General features: G+C 46.0%; 1 protein-coding gene across 1 annotated transcript in view; it reads left to right on the top strand.

The window, feature by feature from the left end:
• Nucleotides 1-20389, top strand: part of ZNRF3 (zinc and ring finger 3) — a 148649-nt gene that overhangs the window by 84627 nt on the left and 43633 nt on the right. Inside the window, exon 2 of the mRNA XM_067700364.1 lies at nucleotides 6349-6474. Coding sequence (XP_067556465.1) covers nucleotides 6349-6474 — 126 coding nt within the window. The remainder of the gene's footprint in view (nucleotides 1-6348; nucleotides 6475-20389) is intronic.

Below are 20389 nucleotides of genomic sequence, written 5' to 3'. Positions count from 1 at the left end.
TGCTCAAGGAGGTATGCCTCATAAGAGGCAGGTTTCAAAACATGGTTACATGATTCCAAAGCTCTCATCCTCTCCATCCCCCAAACACCCCTCAGAACAAAATCAGGAGTAAGACAGCCAGAGGCACCGCTTCTTAATGTCAAACCTCCCGATAGAGGACTAACTGGGAATTTGCCTTCAATTGACTTAAGCCAGGGTGTTGACATCCTGAAGTTATTCTGAGAGCACAAGACCAAAGTTATAACTCAGGACATATCTTCTGTTAAATCCTCACACTTTAGTGTGGCTTGTTAATTATTGGCATTTTTCTTCTCTGGACCCGCCCCAGGAGTTTTGCTTATCTTCTCATTTCAGGCTGTCCTTCTCCTCCTTCAGTATTCTCTGTCCAGTGAGTTTTTGTCAAGTTTTGTCAAACCCATTCTAGGTTTCTGAGTTTATTTGGTTTTCCCTTTATGTTTTCATTAGTAGTTCTTTCTGACAATCCTGAGTTCTTATACACAATTTAGCCATTTTTTTCCTTCCAGTTTTGACATACAGCACTGCATAAGTTTAGGATGTAGAGCATAATGATTTGACTTACATACATCATGAAGTAATTATCACAAGAAGTCTAGTGAACATCCATCATCTCATACAGATACAACATTAAAGAGAGAAAAATATATTTTTTCCTTGTGATGAGAACTCAGGATTTACTCTCTTAACCATTCATATGTAACATACAGCAGTGTTCATTATATTTATCATGATGTACATTACATCCCTGGTACTTATTTATCTTATGTCCTGGAAATTTGTACCTTCTGACTACCTTCATCCAGTTCTCCCCACCCCCAATTCAGCCATTTTTAACCTTCTTAAAAATATGAAGGCAAAAACTTCTTAAATTTCAAACATCTGATCAGGTAAACCCCACACACCCAAACATTTTAAGAAAATAAACTCAGAAATTCCTATAATTGTTAAATGCTTATATGCCACATTAAGTTCAAAGTTAACATGCTTGAACATCATTCATTGAAATCTCCTAAGATTAATTTTGCACACACAGGTCTTATGTGTAGTCACTGCCTATATGTCACTGGCTGGTGTCAGCATGTACGAATTCACAAGCGTGGTTTTCATGTGATGACTGTCTGGCAGCAATGTATCACTGAATATTTAGAATATATGTGTTTCATATGTTGGAGGTCCTCATTCTCCGTAGATGACTGTGATCCAGAAAAGGACTTTGGGATCTTTTTAAGTTAAGGGCTACTATTTCTCAGTAGACAGTAGAAAGATTTGGTTGGGGCTTTATCTTGAAACGTGGAACACAAAATAAGTTTGTATTTGAATTTAACAAGTTAAATTATAATTGCAACTTTGTTCTGATTTCTGAGAACAAAGAGCAAATCCCCTGTTGGCAGTGTTGGGATATTTCCAGCAAAACTGTCTGAGAATATGGATGTGACATCCTTCTCTTATGTTTGACTCCAGCGGCAGGATCACCCAAAGTCATTTTTCCAAAAATGTTAGAGAACTCTCTCTTTTCCCAAAGTTCTGTCTTAATCCTTTTATCATTCTCCATGGAAACCCCCATGTGGATTTCTTCTTTAATCCTTAGCTAGATTGTTTGCCATTTGCTTTGAGTGGATCCTGTTGTTGACTAATATGACTTTGGTGGACTCTGTTATATTGGCATCATTGGCCGATTTGCGGTTCTAGTTTGCAATTTATCGCCATGGTCTAGTCACTCTGTCGTCTGATAGACCAATTAGCAAGAGGTTGCTGTAAGGATTAAACAAGGTAAAATACATAAACAGAGTAATATGGTTGATGCTCAGTTAACAAGAAAGCTGTCTCCTTCACTTTCCCCAGATTTGGCATATTCGTTTGCATTTTATGCCTTTGCCTAGAGTATTCCATCCTTTGACACAGGTCAGTTTATGAGTGAATATTTTCATGTTATGGCTTCCCTATAAAACATTCTGCTGAGCCCTTGGGAAAAGAGAACCCCAGGGCGTAAATGTTTGGAGACCTAGGGTGGCGGGCATTTCTGGAAGCTGATGCTGTCATCAGGGGCGAGCTGAAAGAGACCTGAATTGTACAATATTGGCAGGTGAGTCAGAGAGGCCAGTTACACTTGAGACGTAGCTGAGGTTGAATTCACAACCCCAGTAGTTTGGACCTCTGGAGATACAGACTGGAATAAGGAACTCAGAAGAGAAGAAACTCCGGAGTGGAGCTGGGAAGGGGGAGGATGGTGAGGTCGGTTTTGGATGCTCTGAGATGTGATTTTGGTGGCCCTTTACCCTCCCTGGGAAAATAAACCACCCACGCCAACCGATTACACCCACCAGCACTTGAGAAAAAATTCCTTTTGGTTTTTAAATCTTTGATCCCCGTGCAGAAGTCAACACCCTTGACAGGGCTGACACTTTGAGCTGCTCACAGGCACCTCAGTGACAGCGGATGCTTTGAAAAGGAGTCTTGGGGCCAAGGAGGGGGAGGGCCCCACATGGGGTGCGGCCCAGGGTGCCAGGGGGACCTCAGCGTGTGTGAGGCTCACACAGTTGGGATTTCCAAGTGCTTCGGACGCCCTCTTGCCATGCCTCCCCTGGCCACGTGTCCTGCTCCACAGCTCGAGCCTCAGCCTGGTCTGCTAAGGGCCTCAACTTCTACTCCTGCTTCTGTTGCTCTGGGTTCACAGTCACGCCCTCCTCCTCCTCCCGCCCTCCCAGGCCCCCCCTTCTCTCCAGCTGCCCCCCACCGTCCCTCCATCTCCTCCCACTGCAGCCTTTGCTCTTCGCATCACGCGTGTCAGCGTTTGGCTCGGATCACATCTACTTCAGGTTCGTTTCTTCTCACACGCGTACCTGTGCTCTCCCTAACTTGGCATTTCTCGGAGTGTGTCCCATGAAACAGTGTGAGCATATTAAACACAAAATGGGTTGATCATCAACGGGTAGGAAATGCTGGTTTTAGCAAAGGTTAAAACCCTTTTAAGTTATTTAAACCTTAGGCCTCTGCAGAGCTTTAATTTCCAAATGTAGATCCCGAATCCCTATGTCCTATTCCTCAGCATTAGTTGCGTGTGCAGGAACCCATTTATCATCGTGCAGGGCTAGTATTCTGCAGGACACAGTTTCCCGAAGGGCTCTGGTGGTTGGCTTAGGCTCAGGAAGTGTGGAAACCACATCGTCCTACACTGTGGATTCCCATGTTGGCTGAGGACAGTCATTTCTGAGTAAACTCTTAGGACTTTTTTTTTTTTTAATGTTTATTTATTTATTTATAATTTATTTTGGCTGCACTGGCTCTTAGTTGCGGCACGCAGGATCTTTTAGTTGCAGCGTGTGTGCGGAATCTAGTTCCCCAACCAGGGATCGAACCTGGGCCCCCTGCATTGGGAGCGTGGAGTCTTACCCACTGGACCACCAGGGCAGTCCCTGACTCTTGGGACTTTTTTTAAAAACTTATTTATTGTGGTAAAATTGATACAGAATTTACCACTTAAGCCATTTTAAAGTATAAAATTCAGAGGCATTTGGTACATTCACAATGGTCACCCATCTGTTACTATCATCTGATGCCAGAACATTTTTATCACCGTAAAAGGTCTCCTGTACCTATTAAGCAGTCACTCTCCGTTTCCCCCTCCCCCAGGCAGGCATCCACTAATCTGCTGCTGTCTGTTTCTATGGATTTGCCTGTTGTGGATATTTCATATCAGTGGAATTATACAATATATGGCCTTTTACATCTGGCTTCCTTCTTCAGTAAAGTTTTAATACAAAGTCTTAGACCTGCATGATTCCTCTGCTTCCCTCGACGCAGCTCTCTATCACTGACCAAACCCTATATAGGTGTAAGTAACAAAAAGCACCTTTCCCTCTGGAAACCTCCAAGGCACATGGCCAGGTTAAAAATATCACGGAACACTGTAGAAAAGTGTCAGTAGAGGGGCTACCATTGACGTGACTTGACCTGGGATTCAGGAAGCAGACTTGAGCCCGGCTGGGAGCCACTTCCTGGAGGGTCAGAAGTACCTGGCTCTTGGCACGACTGGCTTATTGCCCTTGCCCATCCTCTCCAGTTGGAGATCTGCATTTCAAGCCGCTCATCATTTAATAACCATCGAACATCGTAGAGTGGGCTGAGTTTTTCAGGGGCAGCTGGAGGGAGGCTGTGCCATCCACTGCACTGCAGGACCCTCCTTGGTCCTTTGGGCAGACTCTTCGAGCCTGAGGGCTGGTGCAAAAATCATATGTCGCAGGCTTCCCCATCTCAGGTCCTGCAATTCCCAGGGCAGGGTTATCCTGTGCCTGCTACGAAGACAGCTGCCGGCCACCCCTTGAGCTTGCGGCGCTCACCCTTCCTTGTGGGTCCATCGACTTGCCAAGGATCTCTGCCCTCTGGGCTGCTCCCTCCCCTCCTCCGCTCACTCATCCTCTCCAGTCCAGGGCCACCATTGCCAGAAGGTGCAACCCGCCTGCCTCAAATTACTGTTCTTGGTGCGCCGCTTTTCCAAAGAACCTGTGGTGCTGTCCTGGTGTCCACATGCCTTCCTGATTTTTGAGCCTGTCTCTCTCTTCTTGGTGTCGACTGTGTCCCTCCATTCTGCTCAGGTAGCCTCTCTTCTCCCCCTAAATCCCTCAGCTCCTCGTCCCCGGGTGTGGATGGCCGCCCGTCCTCTCCCCTGCCCCGGACCCGTCCAGCTCTCCCTTTGAAGCTCAGCTCAAGGCTCAGCTGCAGCTCTGGCCACCTGCACCAAACTCACATTACACTCCCACACCACCCAGTTCAGAGCTGGCAGGCAGCCTTTCTTTACAGAGATTTGTACCTCTTAGTCTTTTCTCCCCAGTCAGGTGACCAGCTCTCAGAAGAAGGGACAATAAAGTTAAGCAAGTGGAGTTGGAAGGTACTGGACTGTGAATTCAAGGGCCAGGCCACCCCAGGGGCAGCCACTTGCTGGCTGTGTTGTCTTGGAAAAGCTATTTATCTTGAACTTCTCATCCTAAAATGAGTGGGGGATAAGGAGGTTGTATTAGTTTCCTATTTGCTACTATAACAAGTTACTACAAACTTAGTGGCTTAAAGCAACACAAACTTAATCTCTCATAGTTCTGGAGGTCAGAAGTCAAAAATGGGTCAGCAGGGCTACGTTCCTTGTGGAGGGTCTAGAGAGAATCCTTGTCTTTTCCAGCTTCTGGAGGCAGGCCGCCTGCATTCCTTGGCTCATGGCTCCCACCTCCATCTTCTGAGCACATCACTCCAACCCCTGCTTCCCTGGTCACATCTCTTCTGTTTCCACGATTCCCTTTTTTCCTTGTAAGGACCTTTGCAATTACATTGGGCTTACCCAGGTAATCCAGGATATCAAGCTTAATCACGTCTATAAAGTTTCTGGTGCCTTGTAAGGTAACGTATTCACAGGTTCTGGGGATTAGGACATAGATGTCTCATGGGCCATTATTCTGGCTAACACAGTGGATTCTTCAGTCTCTTGTATCTCTAATATGCCATGACTCTAAAGACATATTTCTTCCAGCTATTTAAAGAGTTTAGCACCGTGCTAGACTCCTTCACGTCTCGGTAGGTTAGGTTTATCCACAAGGACTTCCTCTTCTCAGATGGTTATTAGGGATTCTGGGGTCTGATAAAACTCAATACTAGAACTGTGAGCGCAAGCCGTAGTACCATTCTGTGTTCAGGCTTCCACTAAATGCACTTTTACTAGTAAAAATTTGACAGTGCTCTCCTACCTATCTTTGCTTTTGTGTTTTGCAAATTTTGAAGAAACCTCAAAGAATTTCGTCTATTTTCCAGTAACCAGGGGTAGCCTTTAAACAGCCTGTTAATTATCCTGGTGATTCCGCTGTATGTCTAATGGTCTCTCCATAAATTCCTGAATGTGTTTCGAGGTCCTCTTGCATCAGTTGAAGTAGATGTGTTGTCAAGGTCTGGAAGCCAAATAGTTTTGGATGCTAACCTAGCTCGTCTCCTCTGTAGCTGCCACTGAATGTTATGGTATTTCACAGCCATCTAGACCGGGATTTATGTGGGAGTTACGCTATCTCTCTTTTCCTACATCCCATTGGGTGGTGTCCACCTTAGGTAACCACTGCTTACAAAGCAGTGAGAAAGCATCTGTGAAGTCTATTTGTAGTGGCTCTACTGTGTTCTCTCCAGGGCTCAGCTCATTGTACTGAAATAGGATCCACTCAATGGGTTGAAAAATGCATCCCGCCCATATGACTTTAAGTTTTGAAGTTGTTTTTGACTGTTGAGTCTGAGACGTGCACACCGGGAGTCAAGCAGGTCTGCAGCCTGCCTACTGAAGTTTTCTTTCCATTTGTTTCCTAGATGCACCCACTGGGCCTGTGTAATAACAATGATGAAGAGGACTTGTATGAATATGGCTGGGTAGGAGTGGTGAAGCTGGAACAACCAGAACTGGACCCGAAACCATGCCTCACTGTCCTCGGCAAGGTAAGCACGAGGCCCTCTGAATTGCTCCCGTTTTGATTGGTGTTCTCCACACCCTTATTTCCCCAATTCCTCAAACAGCCGGTTACGGAGAAGAGCCTTGCTGGCACAGCACTCTTTCCTGGCTGAAGTCATGGCTTGGAGCAGCCCCCCATGGTACCCAGAAGCTTGGACTCTGATGGCAGCTGCCAGCCTCAGAGTGGGCTCCACCCTGCCCACTGTGTGGCCTTGGGCAGGCCACTTCCCCTTGAGGAGTCTCAGTTTCTTCTCTGTGAACTGGGTTGATAATAGAGATTCACCATCCCTATCTTACACCCTTGGGGCCAGATATTTCAGAATTCGGAGATTTGGGGCATTTAGAAAGGTATTAAGATGCACATATTTTGTATTAAGGAGCTCCCAGGAGACGTGGGGCCGTCCTCAGGAACGAAACACATGCATATTTGTGTAGCAAACTACATGGATATTCACATTAAGTGGGACAACTAAAATCTAAATAGCCCCGTGTTAGTTCAGGGCAGCTGTGCCTCCAAATGAGTTCAGGGCCATTAAGTTTCGCTGCCAAGTAAGTTCTGAATAGACTCTGGGGTTGTAGAGCTTTTTCAGTTTCAGAATGGCAGATAGCAGTTGTGGTCCTGTATTAGACCTTACCTCATAGGATGGTTAGCAGGTGAGATGAGATACAAACGTCTAGCAGAGAAAGCTCTCCAGAAATGTTCACTGCCATTGGCTATTGATATTCCGTTTAGAAGTACTAAAAAAAAAAAAACTTTCTTAGCCTTAAGGGTCAGCATTACCTCTGGCTGCAGTATAAGATAAAAGACAGAAATACATTTACTTTGGAAAACCATCTGTCAATGATCTTAAAATATGACAGATAACAACCTGTTTTGGTTTTTTTTTTAATTATTTATTTTTGGCTGCATTGGGTCTTTGTTGCCGCGTGCAGGCTTTCTCTAGTTGCAGTGAGCGGGAGCTGCTCTTCGTTATGGTGCGCGGGCTTCTCACTGTGGTTGCTTCTTTTGTTGCGGAGCACCGGCTCTAGGCGTGAGCTTCAGTAGTTGCAGCACGCGGGCTCAGTAGTTGTGGCACACGGGCTTAGTTGCACCGCAACATGTGGGATCTTCTTGGACCAGGGCTTGAACCCGTGTCCCCTACATTGGCAGGTGGATTCTTAACCACTGTGCCACCAGGGAAGTCCCAACAACCTGTTTTAAACTGGATCATTTTGTTAAAGGGAAAGGTTTGGAGAAAGTTGTTAGAATTTTGGTTGGAGAAAAGGTAGTATATCCTAAGGGTAGTGTTATTGCTTGGGAATTTTTTATATTCTCAGAAGCTGCTGTTCTAAGTATCATGGGGAGACAGCTGGGGGGAAAACAGTCCTGGTTCTGACCTCTTGAGGAGATTCAGGCCAGAGAAGAGGTGGTTTTGATGTAGGGAGCCTTTCCCACAGTCAAAGCTGTCCCAGCCGGTGTCTCCTGAAAGACTTCTGGCCCAGGAGACCCTCATGGATCTAATTTGTGATGTTTGTGTCCCACTTGTCTTCTGAGTAGCTTCCGACCACTTGTCAAGTTCCCCTGCCCTTTTATAGAAGGAGAAGAAGAAGAAAAAAAAAACCACAGGGACTATTACCTATTTGATTTATAATTCCCGAAGGTGAATCAATGTGTTTTAGGCAGCCCAGGCCCCGATACTTCATCGTTTAAATAGTTGGCCAGAGCTGCCTAATGATGCTCGGAGAGCAGTGACCCCCTTGAGAATACGTTAGTGTTTTCCTAGGAGAAATGCCAGCTCCATCCAAAGATTAGGAACAGTGCTTTCCTTGTAGGTAGCACTCTCCTAATAGAATATTTTCTCCTGTACTTAAGCTGCTGCTGTGCAGGGCTCAGCAGCTCAGCTTCATTTTGTTTGCCCCACTCCAGTGGGTCTCCACCTACGCGTCTGTCATGTCTGTAAATGGGTTGGAACAGGGCCCCTCAGAGACACCCCATGTTCTCCCATGGCCTAGTGGTGATGAAGTCCCTCAGAGAACCCAACTGCTCCTCCTCCGCCTGGGACAACCATGTAGTGGTTTGACTTGAAGAGTTCTGTATGGTTTGGCCTGCCGGCCTGTGAAGCCACAGGGAATAAAAACCCTCGACATATATTGCCTCATTAAGTATTTCTTGAGTTTATTCATTCACCAAGTATTTATTGAATGCAGGGGCCCAGGAGCTAAGCGCACGGTTGTACCTTCTAACAAGCAGCACCCCACTCCATGTTTCTCCGTGTTGGGAGAAACATGTTTCTGTTTGGAGAGGCTGTGGTGGTGGCCAGGTCGTATTTGCAAGTGGTTAATTACTGAAATTTGGCTTAACACCTGAATAAAATCATTAGCCAACGCGCTTGGGCCAGACAAAGCAAGACGGTTTAGCGTTTGCTTAAAACCTGGGTTGGTACAGGAGGTACAAAGAGTCAGGCATCTCTCCCTCTCCCTCTCCCTCTCCCTCTCCCTCTCCCTCTCCCTCTCCCTCTCCCTCTCCCTCTCCTTCCTCTTCCTCTTTCTCCCTCCCTCTCTTCTGCTCTCTCACCTTGTTCTTAAGTGTAGTTGTTTTCAGCTTCAATTTTATTAACTTCGCTAACTGTTTTCTTTCTTTCTGAGCCCCCAAGTGCAGTGGCAAGAGGCTAGGGTAGGAAGAGCAAAGTGGTCCTCATGGGTGGCCTGCTCACCTGCAGACACACAGCATGGTTTTCTACCCTTTCTTTGCCCTTAGTGGTGAAGGCAAGAAGGAGGTGGGCAGCTAAGAGAAGCACAAAAGGAAGACGCTACAGCCAGGTCCCCGTGGGGGTGGGGGAGGGACTCCTCCGTGTAGATGTTGAGACTTGTTGAAAACCATAGACCGGGGTGGGGGGTGGGGGTGCTGTCGGGCGTTTGGAGGAGCCTGGGGGAGAAGGGGGAGGGGCAGACGCAGACCCCTCTCCCTCCCCCATCACCTACCCCCATCACCCACCTGCCCACAGAAAGTGCCATGGGGTGAAATGTGGAAAATAACAGAGGAATGTCCTAAATTAAGAAAACGTAAATGCCTCTCCAGGAGTTCAAATAAAGTTTCATTTTAAAAGGGAAAGACGTAAACTCATCACCTCCGTTTATTACTAAGTGCTTTTGAACTCCAAAAAAGGAACACTATAAACTCATGAGAGAAAAATGATTTATGATCCCCGCCTTATAATCTTTTTGATTCTGGAGGAGGCAGGGCAGACAGTCGGATCAGCTAGGGGGGCAGAGTTGGGGTGGGGGTGAGCTCCCCCAGAACGTAGCAGGCCAGGGCACCAGGCCAGGCCCCGGGCAAATCCCTTCCGCTTTCTGGGCCTTTCTTTTCCACTTCATGTGAAGAGGCTGTTCTGGGCTCCTTGATTGTCTAACATTTTGAACTTCTGTATCATATTAAAAATCTCCCCTTGACATTCCAGTTTTTGGGGATTTCTAGGTGCGGCCTTGAAAGTCTCTGTTAACCTGCAACAGTTTACCGTCCTCGGAAATTGAAACAGAAAGAAATAGACGTTACTGAGCAGCTTGTTATTGAAAGTAAGGGTCTTAAACCATCCGCAAAGTGCAGGAGTCTGTGTTTATGCCCCAGGCATTTTAACCCTTCAGTTCAAACAGTGTTTATTATTTAAGCATCTTACGGGATTGGTAAGACATTGGAAGGTCGACTTTAATAGCCGTGGTTCTTACGACTCTTCCACCTCATGGAGAGCCTCGTGGCAGGGAACACACAAGACGTGCTCAGATCTAACACAGCCCGCCTGGCCCAGATTCACCAAACATGGAAGAAAACCAGCCTCTCTCCCTCACACCCCACGCTGGAGTGGACTCGTAGGGATGGTTTTAAAGGGCAGGGTGGACAACAGGCATGATATTGGCTCTTGCCAGTCCTTAGGAGGAGAGCAGAAAGTTAGCAGAAAGACAAGAAAAACAAGGGATTTAGGTCAAAGAGATGCAGCTCTGGCTGAGTGACCTCGAGAAGGTCACTTCAGTTCTTGGGGCTCATGCTGCCCTTGTCACTGTGTTGGGGGTACTGCGAGGGGCCCTGAACACAGAGCCTGGCCCTCGGGGGACGCCCGGAAAGAGTGTAAGAGCAGCCCTCGTGTGGTGGGTGCTCGCTGAATGCCGAGAGCTTTCCGAGCAGCGTCTCCTCTCATTGTCAGGCCAACTCTGGGACCGTGTCCAGATTCCCATCTTAACGATGAGGAGATCTCAACCTAACCTGAGATCCAACGGCTCCCAATTGCTGAGCCGAGATCTGAGATCAGGACTGTCACGCCGCCGCATCAGCGCTGGTTTCTTCCTCCTGCCTCCTTTTGCCTTTGCCGGTTTTTCTAGATAAAAATCGGATGCGTTTCAGTAGTCACCGGCTGGGCAAGGACTGTTGGTCGCATTGAATAGAAACCGTGCTTGAACTGTGTTGAGCCGAAAGGGGAATCTTCTCTGGAAGCTCCTGAGTGTGTCGTCAGGGAGCCTGTGATGGGTGCGCTGCTGCTCCTCTGGAACCGCCGACCGCAGGGCTTAGGTCTTCTGGGAATCTGCGATATTCTCCACCACCCCCCACCTCCTTGGTCGGGGACAGCACCCCAATATCCCTTGGGCTGTCGCTCTTGGTTTCAAGTCTAAAGGATTCCAGAAAAGGGATTTAGTGGCCCATCTTGGATCAGGTGCTCACCTGTAGTCTGGTCAGCTGTGATCCGGGGCTGGGAGTACACTGCGACTGCCCAGCCGTGTGTGCGGCGTGGGTGGAAGGTGTGCCTTCCAGAAGGAAGCTGGTGGGGGCAGTGACCGTCCCCAAGCAGCTCCCTCAGTCACCCAATCACATGTGCACTCACAAGCAGCTGGACGATGGCCTCAGTTTATCCCAGGTCGGTCAGAGAGGCGCCAGTTGGAAGGGCCTGCTCTGGTTCCTGTGTGCTGGCAAGAGTCACCTCCTCTTGCCCTGAACCGAGGGCCAGTCGCTGGCACAGACAGTGGTTGTTGTGAGGAGAAGCACGTCCCCAGTGCCGGAGGGGTTGGGGCTCTGAGGCGGGCGCATAACCTCCAGGAAGAGGGCGGGAAGAACGGGAGCAAGTTCCTCAGGGGGCATTGAAAGTTGCTGGGGCAGGAAGAGGGTTTCGGATGAAGGAGTTTCATCTTCATCCCCAGGAAGCTGGGAGCCACTGAAGGTTGTGGGGATGTTCATTTGGCAGTGTGTCTAGGCTGGTGGGAGAGGGGAGGGTCAGGTTACTCTGCTGGTGGGTGCTTCTGGAGCTGAATGGGCCCAGACGTCAAGTCTCTTGAACGCTTTGGTGAGGCTCCAGCCTGTGACGTTGCCAAGGACACCTCGTGTTCACCTTCAGATTTCCCGGCTTGTCTACGGCCAAACCACCCTAGACGGGCCCGATCTTGTCTCCATCTCGGAAAATTTCCCGGCTCTTCATCTCGCCTCTCCAGTTTCCACCTGCAGCAGCAGCCTGGCCGAGCGCACGGCAGGTGGACACTGCCGGGAACCGCTGTGCCTGTGAGGCAGGGGAGCGGCTCGGCAGTCCTGGCTCTTCTGATGAGCAGCGCGAAACCCGGTGGCAGGTGGGGGCATGGTCAGTGGAGAACTGAACCCTTGCGTTCACTCCACCGACCCACATCCAGCCCTCGGAGTGTCTAGGTAACTTCTTCAAAGAGAACAAAGACCTTAGTGACCAAAGTGACCACAAGGCAGAAAACAGAATCAAAGGAATTTAATATTTTCAGGATGGTTGGGAGGAGAGGGAACACATAATGGTTAAGACTGGGGTTTAGTCATCAAACTAACCTGAATTTAAACCCCAGTTCCAACCCTTTAATCCATGTGACCTGGGATGGTTCCTGAACCCCTCTGCCCATTTCTACCTCAGGAGACAGGAACCTCGAGGCACCTCAGGGAGAGAGTGTATGTCAGGTTCACACGTGGCTGGAAACACAAATTAGCAGCTCTTGGTGCACATCCTCTCTCCCTCCCTCGCTCCTTCCCTCCCTTATTATCCTTCAGTTTCTTTCAGCACTCACAGTGCTGTTACTTAAGTAGTCAGATCCTTAGAGACAGAAAATAGAGTGGTGGTTGCCAGGGCTGCGGGAAGGGGAGAATGAGGAATTAGAGTTTAACGGGGCCAGAGTTTCAGGAGGAGGTGGAAAAGTTCTGGAGATGGGCGGTGGAGGGGGCAGGGGGCTCGTCGTGCCCTTCTCGTTCAGAGTTTGGTCACAGATGGGTATTTCCTGCAGTATTGGGTGCCCCGGCCCTTAGGCTGAGCCCAGCCTAGCGCTCCTGAGAATGAGATTCCCCGCTTTGTCTCAAGAGCGATGGTGGGACTAAAATCTTAGGGTCTGACTTGAAAGGAAGGTGGTGGCTGACTGGAGCAGGGTCTCAGAGCAGCTGCCCCCATCACAGGCATTGGCCTCTTGAGGCAGGGAAGTGAGTGTGATATTTGCCACATACCTGAGCTCAGGGTACTGTGACTACCCACAGCTCATTGCCGTGGTATCCTTGGGAGCACCTGTGCTTGGGACACTTACCTGTGTCACACCTTCCCAGAGCATGTTACCCAAGGCATCTTATTGCAGCGGTTCTCAACTGGGGGTGTACACAGTGTGCGCCCATGTGCGCGCACACACACACACACACACACATATACACACACACCGCCCCAGGGGACATTTGGCAATATCTGGAGACATTTTTGGTTTTCAGATAAAAATATCCAGGCGAGGATGGGGGTGGGGCTGCTGCTTATCACCCTACAAGGCATAGGCCAGCCCCCCTACAACAAAGAACATTCTGGCCCCAATGTCAGTAGTGTCACCATTGAGAATTCCTGTCTTTCTGTGACATGTTTTCTCTCCCTAAGAAGACCTTAAATTCCACTTCTTCCTTCATCCTTTGCTTCTCTGCCCTGCTGGCCTCCAGTACAGAGACAGGTTCCTGGTGTCCTGTGGTGTGTTCGTTGAAGTGCACGAGCAGTGTTAGAGCACGTTTGTGTTTCCACGTGAGGAGCGCGGGGAGCACGGTTTGCAACTATGCTGCGTGGCTTCACGATCTGGGCTCCCTGCGGTCCTCTGCGCTCCTCACTTTAGGCTAGTTAACCTCTCTTGGTCTTTGTTTCTCCATATTGCCCTCTGTAAAGATAGTTGTGACAATTAAAAAAATGATGTGTGTCGAGTTCTCGGAGTGTGTGAATACTCAACAAATATCAATTTCCTCCCTTCTCTAAACATACTCCTGAGGTGAGGTGGGTTTCTGGTTGGAGAGGAAGTTTGGAAGGCTCTTCAGATTTATTTTAAGGAGTACTTGGGTAAATACCTCCCATCTTTGGTTAAAAAGGAAAGCAAGAAAGGAACTTAGTGAAAGAAATCAAATCAGGAGGAAAAGATTGACATGATATGAATGGAAAAAGGAAAAACTTGGGGACTCCCACTTTTCTTCTAAGGTCATGTGTCTGATTTGAAAGTCACAAACTTTTAATCTGTTGCTTTTCTTCTATGCCTAAATCTTCCAGGAACCTCTTGGTTAAAAGGCTATATTAAGCACAAGACTTTTTTTTTTTTTCCTTAAACTAGGTCTGAGACATTTTCAGCTATAAAAGGCTAACTGAAACCATTATTTGAAATCCTCTGAAAGACTTAAGGGAGTTTTGAAGATAGAGCGAGTGAACAGAACAAATAATGTTTCTGCCAACCCAAGGAGCACAGGCTGATGGCCATCTCCCCAGCCTGGGGGAAGCCTGGCTCACTACACTCCTTCTGGCCATTGTCCCCTCTGATTGAGCCAGGCCATCAATAGAGCAGGGGCCACAAATGAGGCTGTCCTGGAAGACTAGGACTGGTGTGATGAGCCAGCAGAAAAACCATCAAAAACAGTTGATGACCTTGTCGACTTTTGAGAGGCCATTTTGAATAATAACCGAAGTTAAAACCTAACATATTAAGTCATGATAATATGTATAGTACCAGTCCCAAGTCAGGTGACCTGAATCTCTTATACCTGGAGATAAGCCCCAAAGTCCCATCTGCTCACTGTTCTCAGAGAAAGGGGTCTTGCACGCACCTGGCTGTGTGCGTGAATTAACCCAAATAAGCAGCAGCGGGCTGCCCCTCGAGTGCGTTTCTGGCCATGTCCAGGGGCATTTCAGATTTGGTGGGGGCCTGTCTTGACAGTGACTGCATGTAACTGGTTAACGATGTACGTGGAGAACCTGTGCACAAGGTTTGACCAGCTCACAGTCTAGGGCACTTGAGCTGCACCTGTGCAGGAGGGCGCCTGGGTGCCCAACCTGGGCGGAGAGACCCATTGGGTGAAGACGTGGAGGAACGGGAATACTGGCCAGATCTTTTTTTTTCTTTTTTTTTTTGCGGTACGCGGGCCTATCACTGTTGTGGCCTCTCCCGTTGCGGAGCACAGGCTCCAGACACGCAGGCTCAGTGGCCATGGCTCACGGGCCCAGCCGCTCCACGGCATGTGGGATCTTCCCAGACCGGGGCACGAACCTGTGTCCCCTGCATCAGCAGGCGGACTCTCAACCACTGCGCCACCAGGGAAGCCCCTGACCAGATCTTGTCTGCTAACCTTGGTCACAAGACCTTCTCAGACTGCGGACAAAAGCCACTTCTTTGCCTCGTCCTCTGTCTTTCGTGTTTGTTCCCCTTACAGAAAGCACCATATTTCATTTGATAAAAGGTAGCATTCAGCTTTGGTGATCTTATTTTCCAAATCAGACCTCGGGCTGTGTGTTCTAATACTTTCTGTGCTGTTTTAAGTTCGAGGCAGTCTAAACAATTGGGATACTGAAATCCTTTAAATTCTGCATCATTTTTGCTAGTTATAAAAATAATAAAAGAGTATCAACACATTCCAGTAGTTCTATGCACTGCTGGATGCAATAAAATTCTAGTCAGCCTGAAGAACTTTGGCTGTTTCTTGGCATGTGTAAAGCCCTCGGCCTTCACTATTACACCTTACCCGGTTGCTGATAGATGTTCACAAATGTATCAACTTTTAACTTAACCTCAGAGAAAAGAATGTGGAATATGCAAGGAACTTTTGTTACCTTGGCTTGCTCTTAATCAAATTTTAAAGCGTTTAGCTTCAAAAGCTTTCTTTTTCATCTATTTGTAAGCATAGTAGATTGGCTTTTAAAATGAGTTATTTTCTTAGTGTTTTTCCTTTTTTTTTAGAGTTTCAGTTGCTAGAATCTTAACTTTTTTTTTTTTTGCGGTGTGCGGGCCTCTCACTGTTGTGGCCTCTCCCGTTGTGGAGCACAGGCTCCGGACGCGCAGGCTCAGCGGCCATGGCTCACAGGCCCAGCCACTCCACAGCATGTGGGATCTTCCCGGACCGGGGCACGAACCCGTGTCCCCTGCATCGGCAGGCGGACTCTCAACCACTGCGCCACCAGGGGAGCCCTAGAATCTTAACATTTTTATAACCCCTAATCTTAACCCCTAATTTTAAAGGTATATCCAAAATTTATAGCATTAACTTATTTTACTGTTTCTGTAACTAACAAATTTTCTGGTTCCTTTGTCTTTTTTTTTAAGTGTGTAATTCTCATATTCCTAGTGCCAGGAACAGTGCCTCGTACATATAGTGGGCACTCAGTAGATATTTGTTGCATGAAACAATTAACTATGGAGAATTTAAAAATAGAAGGAAAAAACCCAACTTTAATTTTGCTCCTTTAACACATGTACTGTCAATCTTGGTTTATTCCTTTCCTGTCTTCCAGGGAACACAAGTCTGATTTTTAACGTAATTATTATGAAGGTATGAACATCTGTTCTGCCTTTTCAAACTTAATAACATATGGTAGTCATTTTACCAGTTTGCTATTATCTTCATAACCTATCATTTTATTGGTTGCATAACATGACAATAGAACATACCGTGATGTAGTTGACCATTCCCCCAGGGTTCAGTAATTAGATTGCTTCTGTTTTATTTTTAATCCTTACAAAGAAACCAAACTGAAAGCTTTCTTTATGTAAGATGGGCTTTTGGGGGTTTTTTTCCCTCTTTGAATTATTCTCTCATGGTAATATTCCAGGAGGAGATTATAGATCAAAGGATATGAACATTTTTTAAATGATTCTTGGTGCAAACAGTTACAAATTGCTTTTCAGGAAAGTTCCCTCAGTTTACCTTGCCACTAGTGAAGTAAGAGTGAACCATTTTCCACAGAAACAATGCTAACATTGACTGTTATCATTAATGTTTCTTTACTAGTTTGAAAGATAAAAATAGTACTTCATTGTTTTCATTCGCATTTCTTTGATTATTAGCAAGTATTAAGCGCCAAGCATTTTTCCATCTACTAATTAAATTTCCTCTCTTGTGAATTGTCTATTCTGGTCCCTTGCTCATTTATGTGTGGATCTTAATGTAGGTTTTTTTTTTATAGCAATGTATTAATTCCTTGTCATTTTGGAATATTTTTAAACTGGCCCTTTTTGTTTACTAATTTTTTTTTTGTTTTAGCTCTCTTGGCATGCAGGAGTTTAAAATTTTACAGTCATCACTCCTTCATGATTTCTTCTATTGCTTTTAAACTTAATTATTTTCTTCCCTCCCTTGCAAGCTTAGAATCATTTTTGCCTTTTCTACATTTTCTGTGATCACTGGTTTTAATATATTGCACCTTTAAATCACTCAAAATTTATTTTGATGTGTAATATCAGGGAGTGGCTAAGTAGAGTCTCTCTCTTTCTCAGAGTTGTCATTGCCTTCATTTTATGTATCTTCCTCCTTTTAAAAAATATATTCTGTTCTACTGAATTCTGTAACAGAATCACATCCTGTGTTATCTACTGTCAAATTCTGTATCCCTTTTTGGGCCAATACCACACTGTTTTAATTTTTGTTGTTTTAGAACACAGTCCCAGAGTTAAATGAAATATGCTTGCGAACACATTTAAAAGAATTAATCCATCAGTAAATCAACAAAGCAAATGCCTGTTTGTGGTATTCTTTAGAGCAGGGAATCCTAGTTAATCCTCATCCTCTCCCACTTAGTGAGTATATCATAACCCTGCCCCAACTCTGTCAGCATGGGGAGCTGCTTTCAGAATCTGTTCATTATTGTAATTGCCATATTCCAGTTTCACTCCATTCCAGCACGCACACAAAATTTTTATTAGGAAATGTATACTGTGGTTAAAACCAACTACTAAGCCTATTTCAACTTTCGGTTACCCAAGATTGTTTCACCACCAAAACTTTTCTACCCATTTCTGTTCAAGAAATAGATGATTGGACTCTATACAGAAATAGAACAGAAATGACTGATCAGATTGTTCCCACATGAAGGCTTCTTTTTCTCTAAGTGCCCAGTGGTTTTTAGTATATTCATAGAATTGTGCAACTACCACCACAATCAATTTTAGTATTTTCATGTTCTTTAAATATTATTAGATACAAGTCCCTTATCAGATGTCTGAACATTTCCATCAACCCAAAAAGAAACCCCTTACCACTGAGCCATTATCTCCCTTCCATCCTGGACATTCCGTATAAATGGAGTCATGCAGAACGTGGTCTTTTGTATTTGTTTCTTTTTGTTTACCATTATGTCTTCAGGGTTCATCCGTGTTGCAGCAAGCAGCAGTCAGCAGTACATCATTTCTTCTTATTGCCAAATAGTTCATTGTGTGTTTATTGCTTGTTTATCAGTTGATGGACATTTTGGTTACTAAGAATAATCTGTGAATATTTGTGTACATGATTTCTTTTTTAAGATTTATTTATTATTTATTTATTTTATTTATTTTTGGCTGCATCAGGTCTTAGTTGCAGCATGCGGGACATTTGTGGCAGCATGCGGGATATTCGTTGAGGTGCGCGGGCTCTTCATTGTGGCGCACAGGCTTCTCTCTAGTTGTGGCATGTGGGTTTTCTCTTCTTTAGTTGTGGCGCGCAGACTCCAGGGCACATGGGCTCTGTAGTTGTGGTGCGCGGGCTCTCTAGTTGAGGTGCACGAGCTCAGTAGTTGTGGTGTGCGGGCTTAGTTGCCCCACGGCATGTGGGATCTTAGTTCCCTGACCAGGGATTGAACCCGTGTCCCCTGCATTGTAAGGCAGATTCTTTACCACCGGACCACCAGGGAAGTCCCTGTGTACATGATTTTGTGTAGGTATAGGTTTTCACTTCTCTTGGATAAATAACTAAGAGTGGAATTGCTGGGTCATATGGTAACTGTTTAACCTCTGAGGAACTGCCAGACTGTTTTCCAAAGTGGCCACACATTCTGCATTACTGCCAGCAGTGTATGATTTCTCCACATCCTAGCCAACACTTGTTATTATCTGTCTTTTTGATTACAGCCATCCTAGTGGGTATGAAGTGGTATCTCATTGTGGTTTTGATTTGCATTTCCCTGATGGCTAATGATGTTGAACATCTTTTCCATGAGCTTATTGAAGGGTTGTATATCTTCTTTGGCGAAATATCTCTTCAGATCCTTTGCCCATTTTTTAATTGATAATTTATCTCTTTATTATTGAGTTGTAAGTGTTCTTTATGTATCCTAGATACATGTCCCTTATCAGACACATGATTTGCAAATATTTTCTCCTATTCTATGGGGCTTCTTTCACTTTGTTACTAGTGTCCTTTGAAGCATAAAAGTTTAAATTTCAGCAAAGTTCAGTTGATCTGTTTTCTTTTGGTGTCATGCCTAAGAAACCATTGGAAAACTCATTCTTTTTAATTTTATTGAAGTATAGTTGATTTACAACGTTGTGTCAATTTCTGTTGTACAGCAAAGTGATTGAGTTATACATATATATATATTCTTTTTCATATTCTTTTCCATTGTGGTTTATCACAGGATGGAAAGCTCATTCTTTCACTGAGACCCACTAGTCATCTTTAGTGTGGTATTTTACATGGTCGTATATTTAAAGCCCTTCTGGGATTTGTAATAAAGAATTTATTCTCTTTCTTTCCAGAAGCTTAAAGCTAACAGAGGGCCAGGAAGCACTGGTCTCTCTTCATCGCCAGTCCTTGTCTTGAGCTGCTCTCCAGATCCCTTGATTTCACCGGGGTCATCTGAGCCACTACAGTCTCCACGTATCCTGTGGCAGGTGGCTGGTCCAGCACGGGGCATGCAGTGGTGAGGACTCCTTCAGTTCCAGCTCAGTAGCTGAATGGCTGGGTTAAATATATGGAAAGGCAGCAGAGCTACTGCCCAGCCTTCTCCTTTTTTTAGCTAATGATGGTTTTGGAAGAGACTGGCCTGCCACTTCCTAGAATCCCAGCAAATGCCCATGAATATGGGTACTCCTGCTGACCAGAGTTAGGGACCCGATTTCTTTAGGGTTTAAGGTTATATTCTGTCAGGTTTAAGTAGGGAAGACAAGACAGTCTATCAAAATAAAGGGAAAAGAAGAGCCAAATGCTACAGAAAGGACGTAGGCGAGTGACAGCTGTCAGTAAGGCTCCCACCTCTGCTGTGCTATTAGTGCCTTTGAAAAGACAATAGCTCAAAGGTCCCATTTTAGAACACTCAAGATCTTCAAATGTTTCTAAAATCATTTTTCTCTCAAAGGTTTACTGATGAGCACCAGACTGTGAAAATAATTCCCCCTAACTGATGGCCACACCCCTGTTCTCAGAAGAGAGTGTAGGTACGGTCTTCTGGGTTGAGGGTCATCGACCAGGATGCTGTGCTCCTAAGAGCAGCACCAACAGGCAGTGCAGGGACCTTCCATTGAGTTCTAGCCGTAACCCACAGCCTGTCTGGAAGGCCTGACTTCACTCAGCCTTGGCAATCAGAAAGCGCCCGGCAGAAATGGGAGCTGATAGACGGGCACACATGGCAGAGGAGCTGGTGGTTGCAGTGACTTCATGCCTGCTAGACCTGAGACTTTTCCCAAGTTCTTTCTCGT

Source organism: Pseudorca crassidens, chromosome 12 (assembly GCF_039906515.1).
Source record: "Pseudorca crassidens isolate mPseCra1 chromosome 12, mPseCra1.hap1, whole genome shotgun sequence".
NCBI lineage: Eukaryota > Metazoa > Chordata > Mammalia > Artiodactyla > Delphinidae > Pseudorca > Pseudorca crassidens.
This window is presented reverse-complemented; position numbering and strand designations above follow the sequence as displayed.